At 44.5% G+C, this 16,955-nt stretch overlaps 1 protein-coding gene across 7 annotated transcripts in view; it reads left to right on the top strand.

Moving 5' to 3' along the window:
- UBN1 (ubinuclein 1) overlaps positions 1 to 16,955 on the top strand; it is a 39,866-nt gene that overhangs the window by 2,765 nt on the left and 20,146 nt on the right. For 6 of the 7 annotated variants that reach the window (XM_030925264.1, XM_030925263.1, XM_030925266.1 and 3 more), the window contains exons 2-7: positions 5,042 to 5,329; positions 11,123 to 11,209; positions 11,701 to 11,796; positions 12,158 to 12,292; positions 13,002 to 13,105; positions 13,801 to 14,239. In XM_030925264.1, coding sequence (XP_030781124.1) covers positions 5,081 to 5,329; positions 11,123 to 11,209; positions 11,701 to 11,796; positions 12,158 to 12,292; positions 13,002 to 13,105; positions 13,801 to 14,239 — 1,110 coding nt within the window. In that variant the 5' untranslated portion in view covers positions 5,042 to 5,080. The remainder of the gene's footprint in view (positions 1 to 5,041; positions 5,330 to 11,122; positions 11,210 to 11,700; positions 11,797 to 12,157; positions 12,293 to 13,001; positions 13,106 to 13,800; positions 14,240 to 16,955) is intronic. The other variant, XM_030925265.1, reaches the window with a different exon arrangement.

The raw sequence follows: 16,955 nt of genomic DNA, 5'->3' as shown, positions 1-16,955 counted from the left end.
CCTATTTTGGGGGAATAAAAGCCATTAAAATGAGAATTTAGGAAGGGTACTCATTATAAGTTGGAATACACAATTTAGTTTTTCATCAATAACCAGTTTGAAAATATGATGTTTAAAAGGATATATGAGCACGGTAAGAAAAAACATAAAATTCCTGAGAATAACCAATGGACAAGTAAGGCTAGTACTTTCCCAATAATGCCAACTGATGTTTTTAAAGGGGGATCTTTGTGGTTTTTTTTTTCTTTTTTTTTTTTTTTTTTTGAAACGGAGTTGCACTCTTATCACTCACGCTGGAGTGCAGTGGCAGGATCACAGCTTACTGCAGCCTGGACCTTCCCAGGTTCAAGCCATACTCGCACCTCAGCCTCCTTAGTAGCTGAGACTACAGGGGTGTACCACTATACCTGGCTATTTTTTTTTTTTTTTTTTTTGAGACATAGTCTTACTCTTTTGCCCAGACTGGAGTGCAGTGGCACAATCTCGGCTCACCGCAACCTCTGCCTACCGGGTTCACGCCATTCTCCTGCCTCAGCCTCCTGAGTAGCTGGGACTACAGGCACCCACCACCATGCCCGGCTAAGTTTTTTGTATTTTTAGTAGAGACGGGGTTTCACTGTGTTAGCCAGGATAGTCTCGATTTCCTGATCTTGTGATCCGCCTGCCTCGGCCTCCGAAAGTGTTGGAATTACAGGCATGAGCCACTGTGCCTAGCCTACCTGGCTAATTTTTTAAAATTTTTTTGTAGAGAAGAAGTCTCACCATGTTGCCCTGGCTGATCTTAAACTCCTAGGCTCTAGTGATCATCCTGCCTTAGCCTCCCAAAGTGCTGGGATTTCGGGAAGTGAGCCACTGCACCTAGCCTTGAGAGAGATGTTTCTATGTGTATAATTCTGTACTTAAAATAGTGTTCAACTCATTAAAGTTGAATGTTTGTTAATAATTACTATTATTTGAGACATAGTCTTTCTGTTACCCAGGGTTGAGTACAGTGACACAATCACCGCTCACTTCAGCCTTGGTCTCCCTGGCGCGAGGGATCTTCCCACCTTAGCCTCCTGAGGAGCTGGGATCATGTGTGCACGCCACCACACCCAGCTGGTTTTTGTATTTGTAGAGATGGTCTCACTGTGTTGCCCAGGCTGGTCTTGAAATCCTGGGCTCAAGCAGTCCTCCCACCTTGACTTCCCAAATTTGTTGAGATTACAGGCATGAGCCACTGTGCTGGGCTAAAGTGGAGTATTTAAAAACTTGGCTATTTTTAAGCCTTTTAAGTATTACTCACAAATCTTGTTTTATTTACAAATCTAAGAACATTTATTTAAAAAAAAAACTTGATCTTTGACAAAGGTTCAATTCAGGCACCAGTTTAACAGATTAAATTCCTAACTCTTTTTACAAAGTTAATTAAATCACAAAGTTAATTAAATTATCTTAAATGTTTTAAACTGCACGTAAAGCTTTATATTTCCGATTCAAATACTTCAAACATCTAAAGAGATGAACTTAGTGGTAAAATCTTTGGGAGGCCAAGATTGACAAATTGCTTGTGTCCAGGCAGTTGAGACCAACCTGGGCAACATGACAAAACTCTGTCTCTGCTTAAGATAGAAAAAAAAAAAAAGCCTGGCGCGGTGGTGAGTGCCTGTAGTCCCAGCTACTTGGGAGACTGGGATAGGAGAATCACCTGGGTCTGGGAAGTTGAGGCTGCAGTGAGCTCTCATGGTGCCACTGCACTCCAGCCTGGGCAACAGGAGTGAGGCAACTGTCTCAAAAAAAAAAAAAACGAAAAAAAAAAAAAACTAAACAAATCTTTCCAAGGACTTAGGCAACTCTTATAAGTGTAATAAACTCGTCAATGTAAGTCAGTTTTTTTTAAACAAACATGTTTAAACTTAATTATATTTTCTTAAGCATTTTGAATTATGGTTGTAAATCGAACATACCGTTGTTTAATATATCGGATTCTCTTTGTTTCAAGTGGCTTAGTAACAACAGAACATTATAGTGATTATAAAGCAACGCAAAATCTTAAGTGTTAATAGACTGCAGGTTTGACTCACTTTATCCTGTAGTCCTATTTTTTACCTTCTTGGACTTGGAGAGTCACTTATGCAACTGAAAGGAGCAGTGTTGCCATCTAGGATTGAAGCTGCAGTCTGTCAGACTTGGACTGAGATAAGGTTGTGTGTTTACTGCCTGGACAGGGAGAGTAGGACCTGGTTGCCACTTCCAGGATGACCTTCCTAAATCCCATTGGTTAACCTGCTGATTCCCTTCTTGTAGTGAGACAGTTCCGGTTCTGTCAGTGGGGGAATCTGTAAACCTTCGGCTGGGATTTATTTCCACAACCCAGTGCATCACAGATATCCTGAGGGCCTTGGAGATTTCTTTTAGGGAAATCTTTAACATCTTAGTACATGTTGGGAGATGGTCTTTTGCAGCACCAACCTGTTTTACTGCTAATCGTTTTGCTGCCTGATTAGAATTATTTTAACTCTTCATTTGCAGATACTTTTTTTCCCTTATCTGATGTTATGTTGCAATTTTATGATCATAATTTGACAAATGAATATTGGATACATACAAATACGTTTACATGTATATGGATATATGCTAATTTTCCTCAATTAACTCAAGTTTGTGATTCATTTACAACCAAAATACAGTGAGTTTTTTGGAAACCTGCCAAAATAATACATAGGCTGGAATGGCAAAGTATTATTTATAAAGAAGGATAATAAACATGAACTTTAACTTTGCAATATTAAAATCTATCATAAAACTTTTCAAAACAGTACAATACTGGTTAAAGAATCTCTAAATACTCTATTAATATACAGATGGACTTCAGAAACAGGCCTTAGATATCTGCAATGTTGCTTTGCAATATATGCCAAATCAGCACGGGAAGGAAGGATTGTTTAGTGATTGATGCTGGAAGAAAGCAAGTTACAGCCTATCCTCATACTTTATAGCATAGCAAATTCATCTGGGGTTAATGAAGTAAATGTGAAAAAATATCTATAAATGACCATGTAGGCTGGGCTCAGTGGCTCACACCCGTAATCCCATCACTTTGGGAGGCCAAGGCAGGAGGATCGCCTGAGCCCAGGAGTTCAAAACCAGTCTGGACAACATGGCGAAACAACGTCCCTACAAAAAATACAAAAATTAGCATGCCTATAGTTCCAGCTCCTAGGGAGGCTGAGGTAGGAGGATCACTTTAGCCTGGGGGGTTGAGGCTGCAGTGAACTGAGATTGAGTCATTTTATTCCAGTCTGGGCAACAGAGTGAGACTTTGTCTCAAAAAACAAAAAGCATATATACACAAGTTCTTCTGTTAAGATCTGGTTGGAGATGAACCATTCTAGGCATACAGGAAATGGGAGGAGTCTCAGAGGAGAAGAGCCTAGTTTTAACTGCATATGAAGTTATCATTTCCTTGGAAGGAGGGTTGCTTGAGGTTGTGAACTTAAGACCAGCCTGGGCAACATAGTGGGTCAGCATCTCTACAAAAAATAGAAAAAATTAGCCAGCCATGGTGGTATATACCTGTAGTCCCAGCTACTCCAGAGGTTGAAGTGATGAGAAGTTTGCTTGAGCCTGGGAGGTTGAGGCTGAAGTGGCTGTCATTGGGCCACGGCCCTCCAGCCTGGATATAACAGCGAGACCCTATCTCAGAAAAAAAAGTTAACATTTATTTCATCATACCTCACTCTAATCAACATTAAACAGCAAATAACAAAACAAGAAAAAGCAGTTATGGCCGGGCACGGTGGCTCAAGCCTGTAATCCCAGCACTTTGGGAGGCCGAGACGGGCGGATCATGAGGTCAGGAGATCGAGACCATCCTGGCTAACACGGTGAAACCCCGTCTCTACTAAAAAGTACAAAAAGCTAGCCGGGCGTGGTGGCGGGCGCCTGTAGTCCCAGCTACTCGGGAGGCTTAAGCAGGAGAATGGCGTAAACCCGGGAGGCGGAGCTTGCAGTGAGCTGAGATCCGGCCACTGCACTCCAGCCTGGGCGACAGAGTGAGACTCCGTCTCAAAAAAAAAAAAAAAGAAAAGAAAAAGCAGTTATAAGAGATCATGACAGGCGTTGTATATCTATAATATGTAATAATTTATGTATAATATGAGCTCTTACAAGTCAGTAAGAAAGTCGCAGTTTATTCAACCATTCCCTGATTGATTGTCATTTGATTGTCATTTTGGTTGCTTCCATCATTTTTCTTGTATAAACAAGGCTGCAATAAATATCTTTATTGCTATGGTAGAAAGTTCACACTAGAATATGAACTCTTTTAAAAAGCAGGACACAAAATTATATATGAAGTAAGCAGAAAACCTGTATGGCGTGTATTATCATATTCATATTCTGTGAACATTTGGAATTCTGTATTCAAAATCTGTTTTGACCATTCCCTAGTGATTTTGAAGGTCTTTGGCATGTGATAATTTATTTTGCCAAGGCCAGTATTTGGGTGTGAGAGTGGTGCACAGGGCAGGAGTGTGTAACTTTGTTAGGAAGTGAGCCTAGCCACACCCTCCTGAGTCACTGGTTCTTTACTATCCTGGGGTAGGCAGTATCTTTTGTTTAGCTGATAAAAGCTTTATCCCTGTGAAGATTGGCTCCCAATGATAGGAAACTGCTGATGATGAAAATAAAGAGTCCTTAAAGGTTATTCTCAGCCAGAAGAAATAAGTGTTAGACAAATTAAGTGGAAAATAATATTTTAGTGGTCTTTACAATGTGGAGGTCTAAGGCTCTGTCAGCATGCATTCTTTAGGTCGAGGAGCTAGGATATAGATACGTAGAAAAAAAGACTGAAATTGTGCTAAGCAGTGACTGTCTCTGAATGATTATGAAAAAATTTTAAGGATGAGTATTTAAGCAGAAAAAAAAGCAATAAATGACAAAGTATAACAGTGGAGTTTTCTTGACAACGAAATTCTCTTAAACTTCAATCTCTTTAATTAGACAGGTAAACTATTTTATCATCTTCGTTTGACCTGGCCCTTCTTTTCAATGTTAACAGAAGCCATGCAGTGACACCCGCTAAGACTTGTTGGTAGCCATGTCGGAGCCCCACAGGGTCCAGTTCACCTCTCTCCCAGGTTCCCTGAATCCTGCATTTTTGAAGAAGTCCCGGAAGGAGGAGGCTGGGGGAGCAGAACAGCATCAGGACTGTGAGCCGGCCGCAGCAGCTATTCGGATTACACTCACCCTCTTTGAACCAGATCACAAACGCTGCCCAGAGTTCTTCTACCCAGAGCTGGTGAAGAATATCCGAGGGAAGGTAAAAGGCCTTCAGCCTGGAGACAAGGTATACCCCTTTGTTCCCAGAGGCGCTGCAGGTTTAATGCACAGGGGTCAGTGCATGCATGTGGGGCTTCCACAGTGAGGAAGCAAGATTTACTGAGGTTTTGGCTGCTCCAAGATCCTGTCACTCACTCAAGGCAAGCACAAGGTTTGCTTCTCTTACCTCTGTGCGCAAAGGGAGAGGCCAATTTGAATTATAACTAATTAGCATAAATTTTAAAAACAGTACATTTTTCTCTGTCAAGGTTGTAAATGTTATGTGTAAATGAAACCAGTCCCTGACAGTTCCATTGTTAGAATTTCATGCTGGACATTTTTCTCTTCCAAGAGAGTCTTGCTGTCTACCTAGTATAGGGGCAGACAAGAAAACACGTAGACTGCTTTTTTTTTTGTTTTTTTTTTGTGTTTTTGACCAAGTCTTGCCCTGTCGCCCAGGCCGGAGTGCAGTGGCGCGATCTCGGCTCACTGTAACCTCCGCCTCCTGGGTTCAAGTGATTCTTCTGCCTCAACCTCCTGAGTAGCTGGGATTACAGGTGCACGCCACCATACCCAGCTAATTTCTGTATTTTTGGTAGAGATGGCATTTCACTGTGTTGGCCAGGCTGGTCTCAAACTCCTGTTCTCAAGAGATCTGCCTGCCTTGGCCTCCCAAAGCGCTGGGATTACAAACGTGAGCCACTGCACCTAGCCACAACTTGATGGATTTTCATGAACTCAGTGCACCCATGTAATCTGCACGTAGGTCACAACATATATTTATCATGACCCCAGAAACCCTCCTTCTGCCCTGCCAGAACACTATCCCAGTACTTATGGGCAACCACTGCCCTGATTTCTAACAGCTTAGATCAGCTTAGATTTGTGGGATTTTTTTGTATGTTTGTTTGTTTTTTGAGGCGGAGTCTCGCTCTGTCGCCCAGGCTGGAGTGCAGTGGCGTGATCTTGGCTCATTGCAACCTCTGCCTCCTGTGTTCACACCATTCTCCTGCCTCAGCCTCCCGAGTAGCTGGGACTACAGACGTCCACCACCATGCCCGGCTAATTTTTTTGTGTTTTTAGTAGAGACGGCATTTCAACGTGTTAGCCAGGATGGTCTCGATCTCCTGACCTTGTGATAATCCACCCACCTTGGCCTCCCAAAGTGCTGGGATTACAGGCGTGAGCCACAGCGTCTGGCCTCTCTCTTTTTTTTTTTTTTTGACACGAAGTCTTACCCTGTCACCCAGGCTGCAGTGCGGTGGTGCAGTCTTGGCTCACTGCAACTTTTGCCTCCCAAGTTCAAGTGGTTCTCCTGCCTTAGCCTCCCGAGTAGCTGGGATTACAGGTGCCAGCCATCACATCTGGCTAATTTTTTTTTTTGTATTTTTGTTAGAGATGGGGTTTCACCCTGTTGGTCGTCAGGCTGGTCTCAAACTCCTGACCTCAAGTGATCCACCCACCTCTGCCTCCCAAAGTGTTGGGATTACAGGCATGAGCCACTGCACCTGGCTGTGTTTTTGTATTGTATGTAGATAGAATCATATGGTATTTGAGTATCGCCTAGGTGAAAAGCATTTTTAAGCACCTATGTCTACCTTTGCACTATGCTAGGCTCTGAGGAAAAGGTAAGTAGGCCCCACACTGGTAGCATTCTGGTCTCTAGAGTGGCTCTTGGTGAAATGGGGATGAGGCTGATAATTGGCTCACAGCTGTCTGAGTGTGGAATGAGATCATGTTGTGGAGTTTCTAGCAGTATGCCTTAGTGCCAAGTGATCAGTTGGTCTTATTCACAGGTGTGCTGTTTGGAGGGTATTTTTGGTTAGAAGGATTAACCTTTTTTTCCTGAGATTAAAAAATGTATTTCCGGCTGGGCGCGGTGGCTCAAGCCTGTAATCCCAGCGCTTTGGGAGGCCGAGACGGGCGGATCACGAGGTCAGGAGATCGAGACCATCCTGGCTAACCCGGTGAAACCCCGTCTCTACTAAAAAAAAAAAAAAATTAGCCGGGCGAGGTGGCGGGCGCCTGTAGTCCCAGCTACTCGGGAGGCTGAGGCAGGAGAATGGTGTGAACCCGGGAGGCGGATCTTGCAGTGAGCTGAGATCTGGCCACTGCACTCCAGCCTGGGTGACAGCGAGACTCCGCAAAAAAAAAAAAAAAAATGTATTTTCTTGGCCTGGCATAGTGGCTCACACCTATAATCCCAGCACTTTGGGAGTCAGAGACATGAGGATCACTTGACCACAGGAGTTCAAGACTAGCCTGGGCAACATAGTGAAACTCCATCTCTGCAAAATAATGCAGAAATTAGCTGGGCATGATGGTGCATGCCTGAAGTTCCAGCTACTCAGAAAGCTGAGGTGGCTGAGATGGGAGGATTGCTTGAGCCTGGGAGGTCAAGGTTGCAGTGAGCCGTGATCACACCACCGCGCTGGGTGAAAGCAAGACCCTGTGTCAAAAAAAAAAAAAAAAAAAAAAAAAAAATGGCTAGAAGGCCTGGCGCAGTATCCCAACACTTTGGGAGGCTAAGGCGGGCTGATCACTTGAGGTAAGGAGTTCGAGACTAGCCTGGCCAACATGGTGAAACCCCATCTCTACTAAAAATACAAAAATTAGCCGGATGTAGTAGTGCGCACATGTAATCCCAGCTACTTGGGAGGCTGAGGCAGGAGAATTGCTTGAACCCAGGGGCTGGAGGTTTCAGTGAGCTGAGATCATGCCACTGCACCCCAGCCTGGGTGACAGAGCGAGACTCTGTCTCAAAAAAAAAAAAAAAGCCAGAGGTGGTGGCACACACCTGTAATCCCAGCTCTGGGGAGGCTGAGGCATGAGAATCATTTGAACCCAGGAGGCGGGGATTGCAACCGGCTGAGATCGCGCCACTGTACTCCAGCCTGGGTGGTGGTGAGACTCCATCTACCCCACCAAAAAAAACAAACCAAAAAAAAAAAAATCAGACCTTGATTGAGGTCTGATTGCGTAATTGTCAGAATCGAGGCCAATGAGTCTGTACCAAGGGTCAGCCTGTTGGATGAGGGTCACTGGGCAGGATGAGAAAAAGTAATTTCAAATCTTTTTTGTTGCTGTTGTCGTTTTTTTGTTTTTGAGACGGAGTCTCGCTCTGTCTCCCTGGCTGGAGTGCAGTGGCGCGATCTCGGCTCACTGCAAGCTCTGCCTCCCGGGTTCCCGCCATTCTCCTGCCTCAGCCTCCCGAGTAGCTGGGACTACAGGTACCCGCAGCTGTGCCCGGCTAATTTTTTGTATTTTTAGTAGAGACGGGGTTTCACCGTGGTCTCAATCTCCTGATCTTGTGATCCGCCCGCCTCGGCCTCCTAAAGTGCTGGGATTACAGGCGTGAGCCACCGCGCCCGGCCTTCAAATCCTTTTATAATTCCTGTTTCAGTAAAATGGTATCTTCTTCATTTAGAGGAAGAGACAGTAGTAGGGGTTGGTTAATGTGTTTATTTGTGGGTTGAAACCAAATCAGTAGGTCAACTGAAATTAGAACTCCAGTGCTGTGATTGCAGGTTTTTGGGGGCTCCAAATGCCCTTCTCCATTGCAGACAAATGCATGGAGGATACACAGAGAGCTTTGGATCCGATTCAGAGGATTCAGTCCTGGACTTCGGGTTCAGGGAACTCCTAAATCGCTGTGGGTCTACTCTGCAGTGTTAAAAGTACAATAAAATTGGACACATTTGTGCAGCAATTCTTTTAGTGTATATTTCTTTTTTTTTTTTTTTTTGAGACGGAGTCTTGCTCTGTCGCCCGGGCTGGAGTGCAGTGGCCGGATCTCAGCTCACTGCAAGCTCCGCCTCCCGGGTTTATGCCATTCTCCTGCCTCAGCCTCCGGAGTAGCTGGGACTACAGGCGCCCGCCACCTCGCCCGGCTATTTTTTTGTATTTTTAGTAGAGACGGGGTTTCACCGTGTTAGCCAGGATGGTCTCGATCTCCTGACCTCGTGATCCGCCCGTCTCGGCCTCCCAAAGTGCTGGGATTACAGGCTTGAGCCACCGCGCCCGGCCTAGTGTATATTTCTTAATAGTATGAAGGCACTGTGCTAGACTCAGAGGACTGTAGAAAGGTAGAGAAAACACTGTATCATCCTCAAAACAAACATCTGTAGATGTTTTAGGAGAATGGTACCACCACCACAGGTAACAGAAATTACAATATGATCATTGTTTAAGTCTGGTACAACACAGGCCCTGGAGGTCTTGGAAAGGAGAGCTTATATCCTGATTAGTGTTTGGACAGAGCTGGACCTTCCGTCATACAGTCAGGAAATAGTAGTTATTGGAAGACTGCTGTTGGCAAGGCATTGAGTAGTATACATGGAATCCAGTGCTCCTCAAGGTTGGTGGGATTTCTTACCGTTACATAACCACTCAAGTTATATGTGATCATCGTAGAAAATTTAGAAGATCCAGATAAGTGTGTTTGAAAGACTCCCCGTTTGTGATATGTTCATTAGATGTATGCTCTATAATATCCCATTGTATGTGTACACCACAAATCATTTAACTGATCCTTTGCGGGTAGTATTTCAGTAGGCAGAGATGGAAGGGTGAGATAAGAAAGTTTGTTTGAAACAGGCATACAATCTTTAGTGTTTTCTGTCTACCTTGAAGTCTTAAATATTTTTGGTACAGGAGTCTTGTTAAGGTTCCTGGCTTCTGGCTGGGTGTGGTGGCTGTCACCTGTAATCCCAGCACTTTGCGAGGCTGAGATGGGCAGATCATTTGAGCCCAAGAGCTTGAGATCAGCCTGGGCAACATGATGAAACCCTATCTCTACAAAAAACTTAAAGAAAAAATTAGCTAGGCCTAATGTTGCATGCCTGTAGTCCCAGCTATGCAAGAGGCTGAGGCAGGAGGATCACCCGAACCTAGGGAAGTTGAGGCTACAGTGAGTCATGATTGTGCTACTGCACTGCAGCCTGAGTGACAGAGTGAGACTCTATCTCAAAACAAAAAAAAAAAAATTTTTTTTTAGATTCCTTGCTCAAGAAGCTTAAGGCTTATCTCTGGAAAATTTGCTTGATGAGAAAAGAATAAGCTTATAAAATGGAAATAAGCCTTGGAAGCCTGAGTTTAACTTTGGTAGCACCGAGAGAAGTGCAATTTCAGACCTTTCTAAACGATGTGGCAGAACTGCTTTCAAGAACTTGCACGGCTGGCGTGGTGGCTCAAGCCTGTAATCCCAGCACTTTGGGAGGCCGAGACGGGCGGATCACGAGGTCAGGAGATCGAGACCATCCTGGCTAACACGGTGAAACCCCGTCTCTACTAAAAACTACAAAAAACTAGCCGGGCGAGGTGGCGGCGCCTGTAGTCCCAGCTGGGTGACAGAGCGAGACTCCGTCTCAAAAAAAAAAAAAAAGAACTTGCACAACATTCAGTGGGATTTTCACGTTTTTGAGCCATTGACTCTTTTGGAAGTCAATGGACTCTTTCTTAGAATGTTTTTAAATGCATGAAGAAAATTTTAGAGTTACGAAGGAAGTCCGCTGTGTTGAACGTGGTTGTGTAGCGATTGAGCATCTCCTTCTAAAGGCCCTTTGCCGTCTGTGAGCCCTGTAGCCCCTCAGGCTCTGGTGGATAATTGTAGGCATTCAGTCAAGTTTTATTAACCTACATGAATGGAAATTTTAGTTTCTTAATTAAGATAAACATTGATGAGATAGTAGCATGTTTTATGCCTTGCCTTTTTCTGAAAAACATTGTTTTTATATAGGTATTGAGTAGTCAGTGAAGTTTCTATGAATAAGAACATGGGACTATTTTGTGACTTATTTTTTGTGGAACAATCTCTTTGCAGAAGAAAGATCTGTCAGATCCTTTCAATGACGAAGAAAAGGAACGGCATAAAGTGGAGGCCCTTGCCCGGAAATTTGAAGAAAAATACGTAAGATTTCTCTCTTGAGTGACAAAACAACCTCATTGGGTGGGAGAGGTTTCCATACATTTCTGTATTCCTTTAGTGGATTATCATGTAATAAACACTGATGTGGATGTAAGCATTAAGCTTGGAGAGAACAGAAGCAGTTATTAAACCTAACGCATTAAGGTACAGAAAAGGGGCATGGCAGAGCTAGAGTGAGGAGCTAACTGGACAAATAACCGAGAAGAGCCTGTGATCGTCTTAGAAGAAATGTTTTGGTACGAAGCCTAAGAAACCATTTAGTTCATTTTTCTGTCCCGGGACATTTTATACAGATACATATCTGCCCTATGTTAAAAGGTTTTCAGGAAAGGAGATTTTGGGGTTTGTATGTGAGAGAGTGACCTTTCTAGTTAGTGCTTTTCCTCTTTGAGTCATAGCTGATGAAGTTCAAGGCCACAGTTAATTCTGTGTATTTATCAAAAAGCATGTAATCTGTTGCTTTTACATTTTAGGGTGGAAAGAAACGTAGAAAAGACCGAATACAGGACTTGATCGATATGGGGTATGGTTATGATGAATCCGATTCCTTCATCGATAACTCTGAGGCGGTAAGTAGTTACTGAAAATGCTGTGTCAGACCCACTGTGCCATAGCTCCTCCTGATACTGGCCAGGAAGCTGGGGGTGGGGTCACAGCGGGCATGCCCTCTTCCCAGCATGAGGCAGTAGCAGCGCTGATGAGAGACGAAATGACATTCTTGATCCTGGCCTTAGTTCCCTCTTCAGAAAATGTTGACCAGATCTGTCCAAAACACCTCGTAGCTCAGACGTTCATGATTGACCAGAAGGATGTTTTAGCATGCTCTTGGAAGTGTCAGAGGAACATACTCACATCTCTCTCGAGACCCACTTTGCACCTTCGGATTACAGAAGCAGAACTTGGAGCTGACAGTTTGTTTCACCCTTTCAGTATGATGAGCTTGTTCCTGCTTCTTTGACTACGAAGTATGGAGGATTTTACATTAACTCGGGAACCCTGCAGTTTAGACAAGCATCAGAGTCTGAGGATGACTTCATTAAAGAAAAGAAGAAAAAATCTCCAAAGGTTAGAATGTGCTTGCTTTTGAATTTCAGAAATGCTTTTTGATGTGACCCTATCAGATGAGTAGGTGACTCGCCAGAATACCTGGTGCTTGGCCGGCTCAGGAGGATGGTGGAAAGGCAGAGCCGTGCCAGGTTGATGGCTCACCTCATACACATGTGCCCTGATGAGGACACGTGCCTGTGGGGGCTCTGTTCAGCCCTTGGTCATCATGTCCACCACCTCACATGACATCCCAGCAGGCTCAGCAGGGATCGTTTCTGGAGGTGGCCTAAGGGTGGGAAGGGTGTGGAGTAAGGGAATGTGTACCAACCTTGCTGACCCTCTTCTGTGGACATGTAGAGGACTTCAGTTCCCAGGGCTGCCACCCCACTGAAAACCAGTCAGCCTTAGGATCAGTGTGTTTAAAAACCTGTCTATCACTGCCTATGTGTTTAAAACAAGAGGTAGGGCCCACTGGTCACTTTCAAACTAGAAAGGTTTCAGGCTCCAGAATGGTCACTTGTGTCTCAGTCCTGGGTGTTTCCAGGAGACACCGTCGGTGGGAATGCTGTGGGTTTGTGGTCCAGGGACTGATCTGAGAGCTTTTGTTCATGAAGGAAATGAGACAGGTCTCAGGATGTGCCCTGGGCGGAGCAAGGCCAGTGCCGTGTAGTGCACTTGCTCCCTGAGTTAGGGAGCCGTGTAACTGTGCCTTGTCTTTAATTCTCAGAAGCGGAAGTTGAAGGAAGGTGGTGAGAAGATAAAGAAGAAGAAAAAAGATGACACTTATGACAAGGAGAAGAAATCGAAAAAGTCCAAGTTTTCCAAAGCCGGGTGAGAGGCAGCAGCTTCTTTGCTAGGATAAAGCCTGAACTATTAGGGCAGGACGACTGGGAGCTGACTCACCTCCTCCCCACAGCTTCGGAAGAGGCAGCAGGGCCTAGCCTTCCTGTCCTCCCGCACGCCTCCCGCAGTGCCATTCTGGGCATAGATGCTCACCTCTCTGTGTGTCAGATAGTTTCACTGTCAGTGTTGGCAGCTATTCTTGTCACTGTGCGACTGCTGATGTTTCTCGTTCTCCGGGGCGCTCCTCTCTGCCCCAGTTTTCCTTCTGTCTCTGCTGTTTTCCCTTGTCGTCTATGGTCCTGCTTCCTTCTCCTCACTTCGTCTCACCCCAGCTGCTCTTCAAGTTGCTGCTGTTCTCTGCTGCTCCTGCTTTCTCCCTGTAAATACTTTTCTTGCTCTCCCTGCCCCTTTTTGCAACCTTTTATTTCAGCCTGGCAGTGGTTTCTAAAAACCCGTCGGAAATTTAGCATATATGACACTGTGTTGCTAACCTTTATTAACTCTCAAGCTTTGGTCTCAGCAAGAACGAGCTCCATATGCCAAGAGGAGGGAGGAGGAATGACAGGGTGGACTGTGACAGGTTCTCCTGGAGACCATGGCCCTGGGAGCAGGGGCGAAGGCCTCTGGAGTTCCCTTTGGCAGTGTCCTATAGTCTGAGTGACCAGTTTCCCTCTTGCTTGCAGCTTCACAGCCCTCAATGCCAGTAAGGAGAAGAAGAAGAAGAAATATTCTGGGGCTTTAAGCGTTAAAGAGATGCTAAAGAAATTTCAGAAGGAGAAAGAGGCTCAGAAAAAAAGGGAGGAGGAACATAAGCCTGTTGCGGTCCCATCGGCGGAAACTCAGGGCCTGCGAGAACTGGAGGGTGCCTCTGACCCCTTGCTCTCACTCTTTGGCTCCACTTCTGACAACGACTTGCTCCAGGCGGCCACTGCCATGGACTCGCTGACGGATTTGGACTTGGAGCATCTGCTCAGTGAGTCTCCAGAAGGAAGCCCCTTCCGTGATATGGATGATGGAAGTGATTCCCTTGGGGTGGGATTGGACCAGGAATTCAGGCAGCCCTCTTCTCTCCCCGAAGGCCTGCCAGCACCCCTGGAGAAGCGCGTTAAGGAGCTGGCTCAGGTATGGTGACACAGTGTGGCTGGGCTTTCCTGGAAGCAGTTTGGGCAGATTGCCGTTGGTTCTGCGCTGTGTGAAGCTCGCCCAGAGAAACCTTAGTGAGTTGGCAGTTAAGGTGTTAGCTTTTTCCAAACTCTTCTCATCCTGAGGGAGAAAACAGTACAAGCCTTGCCTGTCAGGCATCATTTTCGGCCTTTCTTGGTTTCTTCATTTCTGGAAAATTTGCTTTCTTCTGGGGAGATTGTTGTCTTTCTGTTTTCTGTCAGATTATTCTGTCTGTTTTCTGTCAGTTTTCCACTCGGCATCTTTTCTTTCATGTGATAGACGGATGATGTTGGCAACAGGCAGCTGAGGCAGAGATTCATCTTAGAATTCTTCCGAAGGTTTCGCAAATTCACAAAAGTTTGCAAACATATGAATTGCACATAGAGTGTATGCTTAGTTGCCACTAGGTTTCAGTTGCTCCTTTGCATTGTGTATCCAGTGTTAGGTAGTGATTACGGGAATGCCTCCAATATGATGAATGAAAAGGAACTTAATTTTATTTATTTATTTATTTATTTACTTTTATTATACTTTAAGTTCTAGGGTACATGTGCATAACGTGCAGGTTTGTTACATATGTATACTTGTGCCATGTTGGTGTGCTGCACCCATCAACTCGTCAGCACCCATCAATTCATCATTTATATCATGTATAACTCCCCAATGCAATCCCTCCCCCATCCCCCCTCCCCATGATAGGCCCCAGTGTGTGATGTTCCCCTTCCCGAGTCCAAGTGATCTCATTGTTCAGTTCCCCCCATGAGTGAGAACATGCGGTGTTTGGTTTTCTGTTCTTGTGATAGTTTGCTAAGAATGATGGTTTCCAGCTGCATCCATGTCCCTACAAAGGACGCAAACGCATCCTTTTTTATGGCTGCATAGTATTCCATGGTGTATATGTGCCACATTTTCTTAATCCACTCTGTCACTGATGGACATTTGGGTTGATTCCAAGTCTGCTATTGTGAATAGTGTTGCAATAAACATAACGTGTGCATGTGTCTTTGTAGTAGAATAATTTATAATCCTTTGGGTATATACCCAGTAGTGGGATGGCTGGGTCATATGGTACATCTAGTTCTAGATCCTTGAGGAATCGCCATACTGTTTTCCATAATGGTTGAACTAGTTTACAATCCCACCAAGAGTGTAAAAGTGTTCCTATTTCTCCACATCCTCTCCAACACCTGTTGTTTCCTGATTTTTTAATGATTGCCATTCTAACTGGTGTGAGATGGTATCTCATTGTGGTTTTGATTTGCATTTCTCTGATGGCGAGTGACGATGAGCATTTTTTCATGTGTCTGTTGGCTGTATGAATGTCTTCTTTTGAGAAATGTCTGTTCATATCCTTTGCCCACTTTTTGATGGGGTTGTTTGTTTTTTTCTTGTATATTTGTTTGAGTTCTTTGTAGATTCTGGTTATTAGCCCTTTGTCAGATGAGTAGAAGATTGCAAAAATTTTCGCCCATTCTGTAGGTTGCCTGTTCACTCTGATGGTAGTTTCTTTTGCTGTGCAGAAGCTCTTTAGTTTAATTAGATCCCATTTGTCAATTTTGGCTTTTGCTGCCGTTGCTTTTGGTGTTTTAGACATGAAGTCCTTGCCCATGCCTATGTCCTGAATGGTACTACCTAGATTTTCTTCTAGGGTTTTTATGGTATTAGGTCTAACATTTAAGTCTGTAATCCATCTTGGATTAATCTTCGTATAAGGAGTAAGGAAAGGATCCAGTTTCAGCTTTCTACTTATGGCTAGCCAATTTTCCCAGCACCATTTATTAAATAGGGAATCCTTTCCCCATTTCTTGTTTTTCTCAGGTTTGTCAAAGATCAGATGGCTGTAGATGTGTGGTATTATTTCTGAGGACTCTGTTCTGTTCCATTGGTCTATATCTCTGTTTTGGTACCAGTACCATGCTGTTTTGGTTACTGTAGCCTTGTCGTATAGTTTGAAGTCAGGTAGCGAGACGCCTCCAGCTTTGTCCTTTTGACTTAGGATTGTCTTGGCAATGCGGGCTCTTTTTTGGTTCCGTATGAACTTTAAAGCAGTTGAGGAACTTAATTTTAATTGCCATCCATGCCCCTTTAAAACCCACCATCGGTGGGGCACGGTGGCTCACACCTGTAATCCCAGCACTTTGGGAGGCCGAGGCGGGTGGATCACCTGAGGTCAGGAGTTCGAGACCAGCCTGGCCAATGTGGTGAAACCCTGTTTCTACTAAAAATACATAGCTGGGCAGGGTGGCACATACCATAATCCCAGCTACTTGAGAGGCTGAGGCAGGAGAATCACTTGAATCCAGGAGGCGGAGGTTGTGGTGAGTGGAGATGGCGCCAGTGCACTCCAGCCTGGGCCACAGAGTGAGATTCCATTAAAAAACAAACCAACCACCATCACCACCTTCAGGATATAGCAGCTCTTGGCTGTTTTCCTCCAGTGACTGGGAATTGATCCCTAAGCCCTGAGAATTGTCTGTTCAAGTAACATATTTCTTAACTGTAAACCTGGCATAGATCATTAGTTGTAATATCATTTACCTTTAAATTAAAATAGCATTTTACCTTAAGCATCAGGACTTGTGATGCAGCTCTAGTGGCACTCATAATCTACAGCTGTAGGTTTTAAACCAGCGATTCTTACAGTATTTTAGAAGCATTGTTACATATAATATCC

Source organism: Rhinopithecus roxellana, chromosome 20 (genome assembly GCF_007565055.1).
Source record: "Rhinopithecus roxellana isolate Shanxi Qingling chromosome 20, ASM756505v1, whole genome shotgun sequence".
Taxonomy (NCBI): Eukaryota; Metazoa; Chordata; class Mammalia; order Primates; family Cercopithecidae; genus Rhinopithecus; species Rhinopithecus roxellana.
The sequence above is the reverse complement of the archived record's forward strand: the minus strand, read 5'-3'. Positions and strand labels throughout refer to the sequence as shown.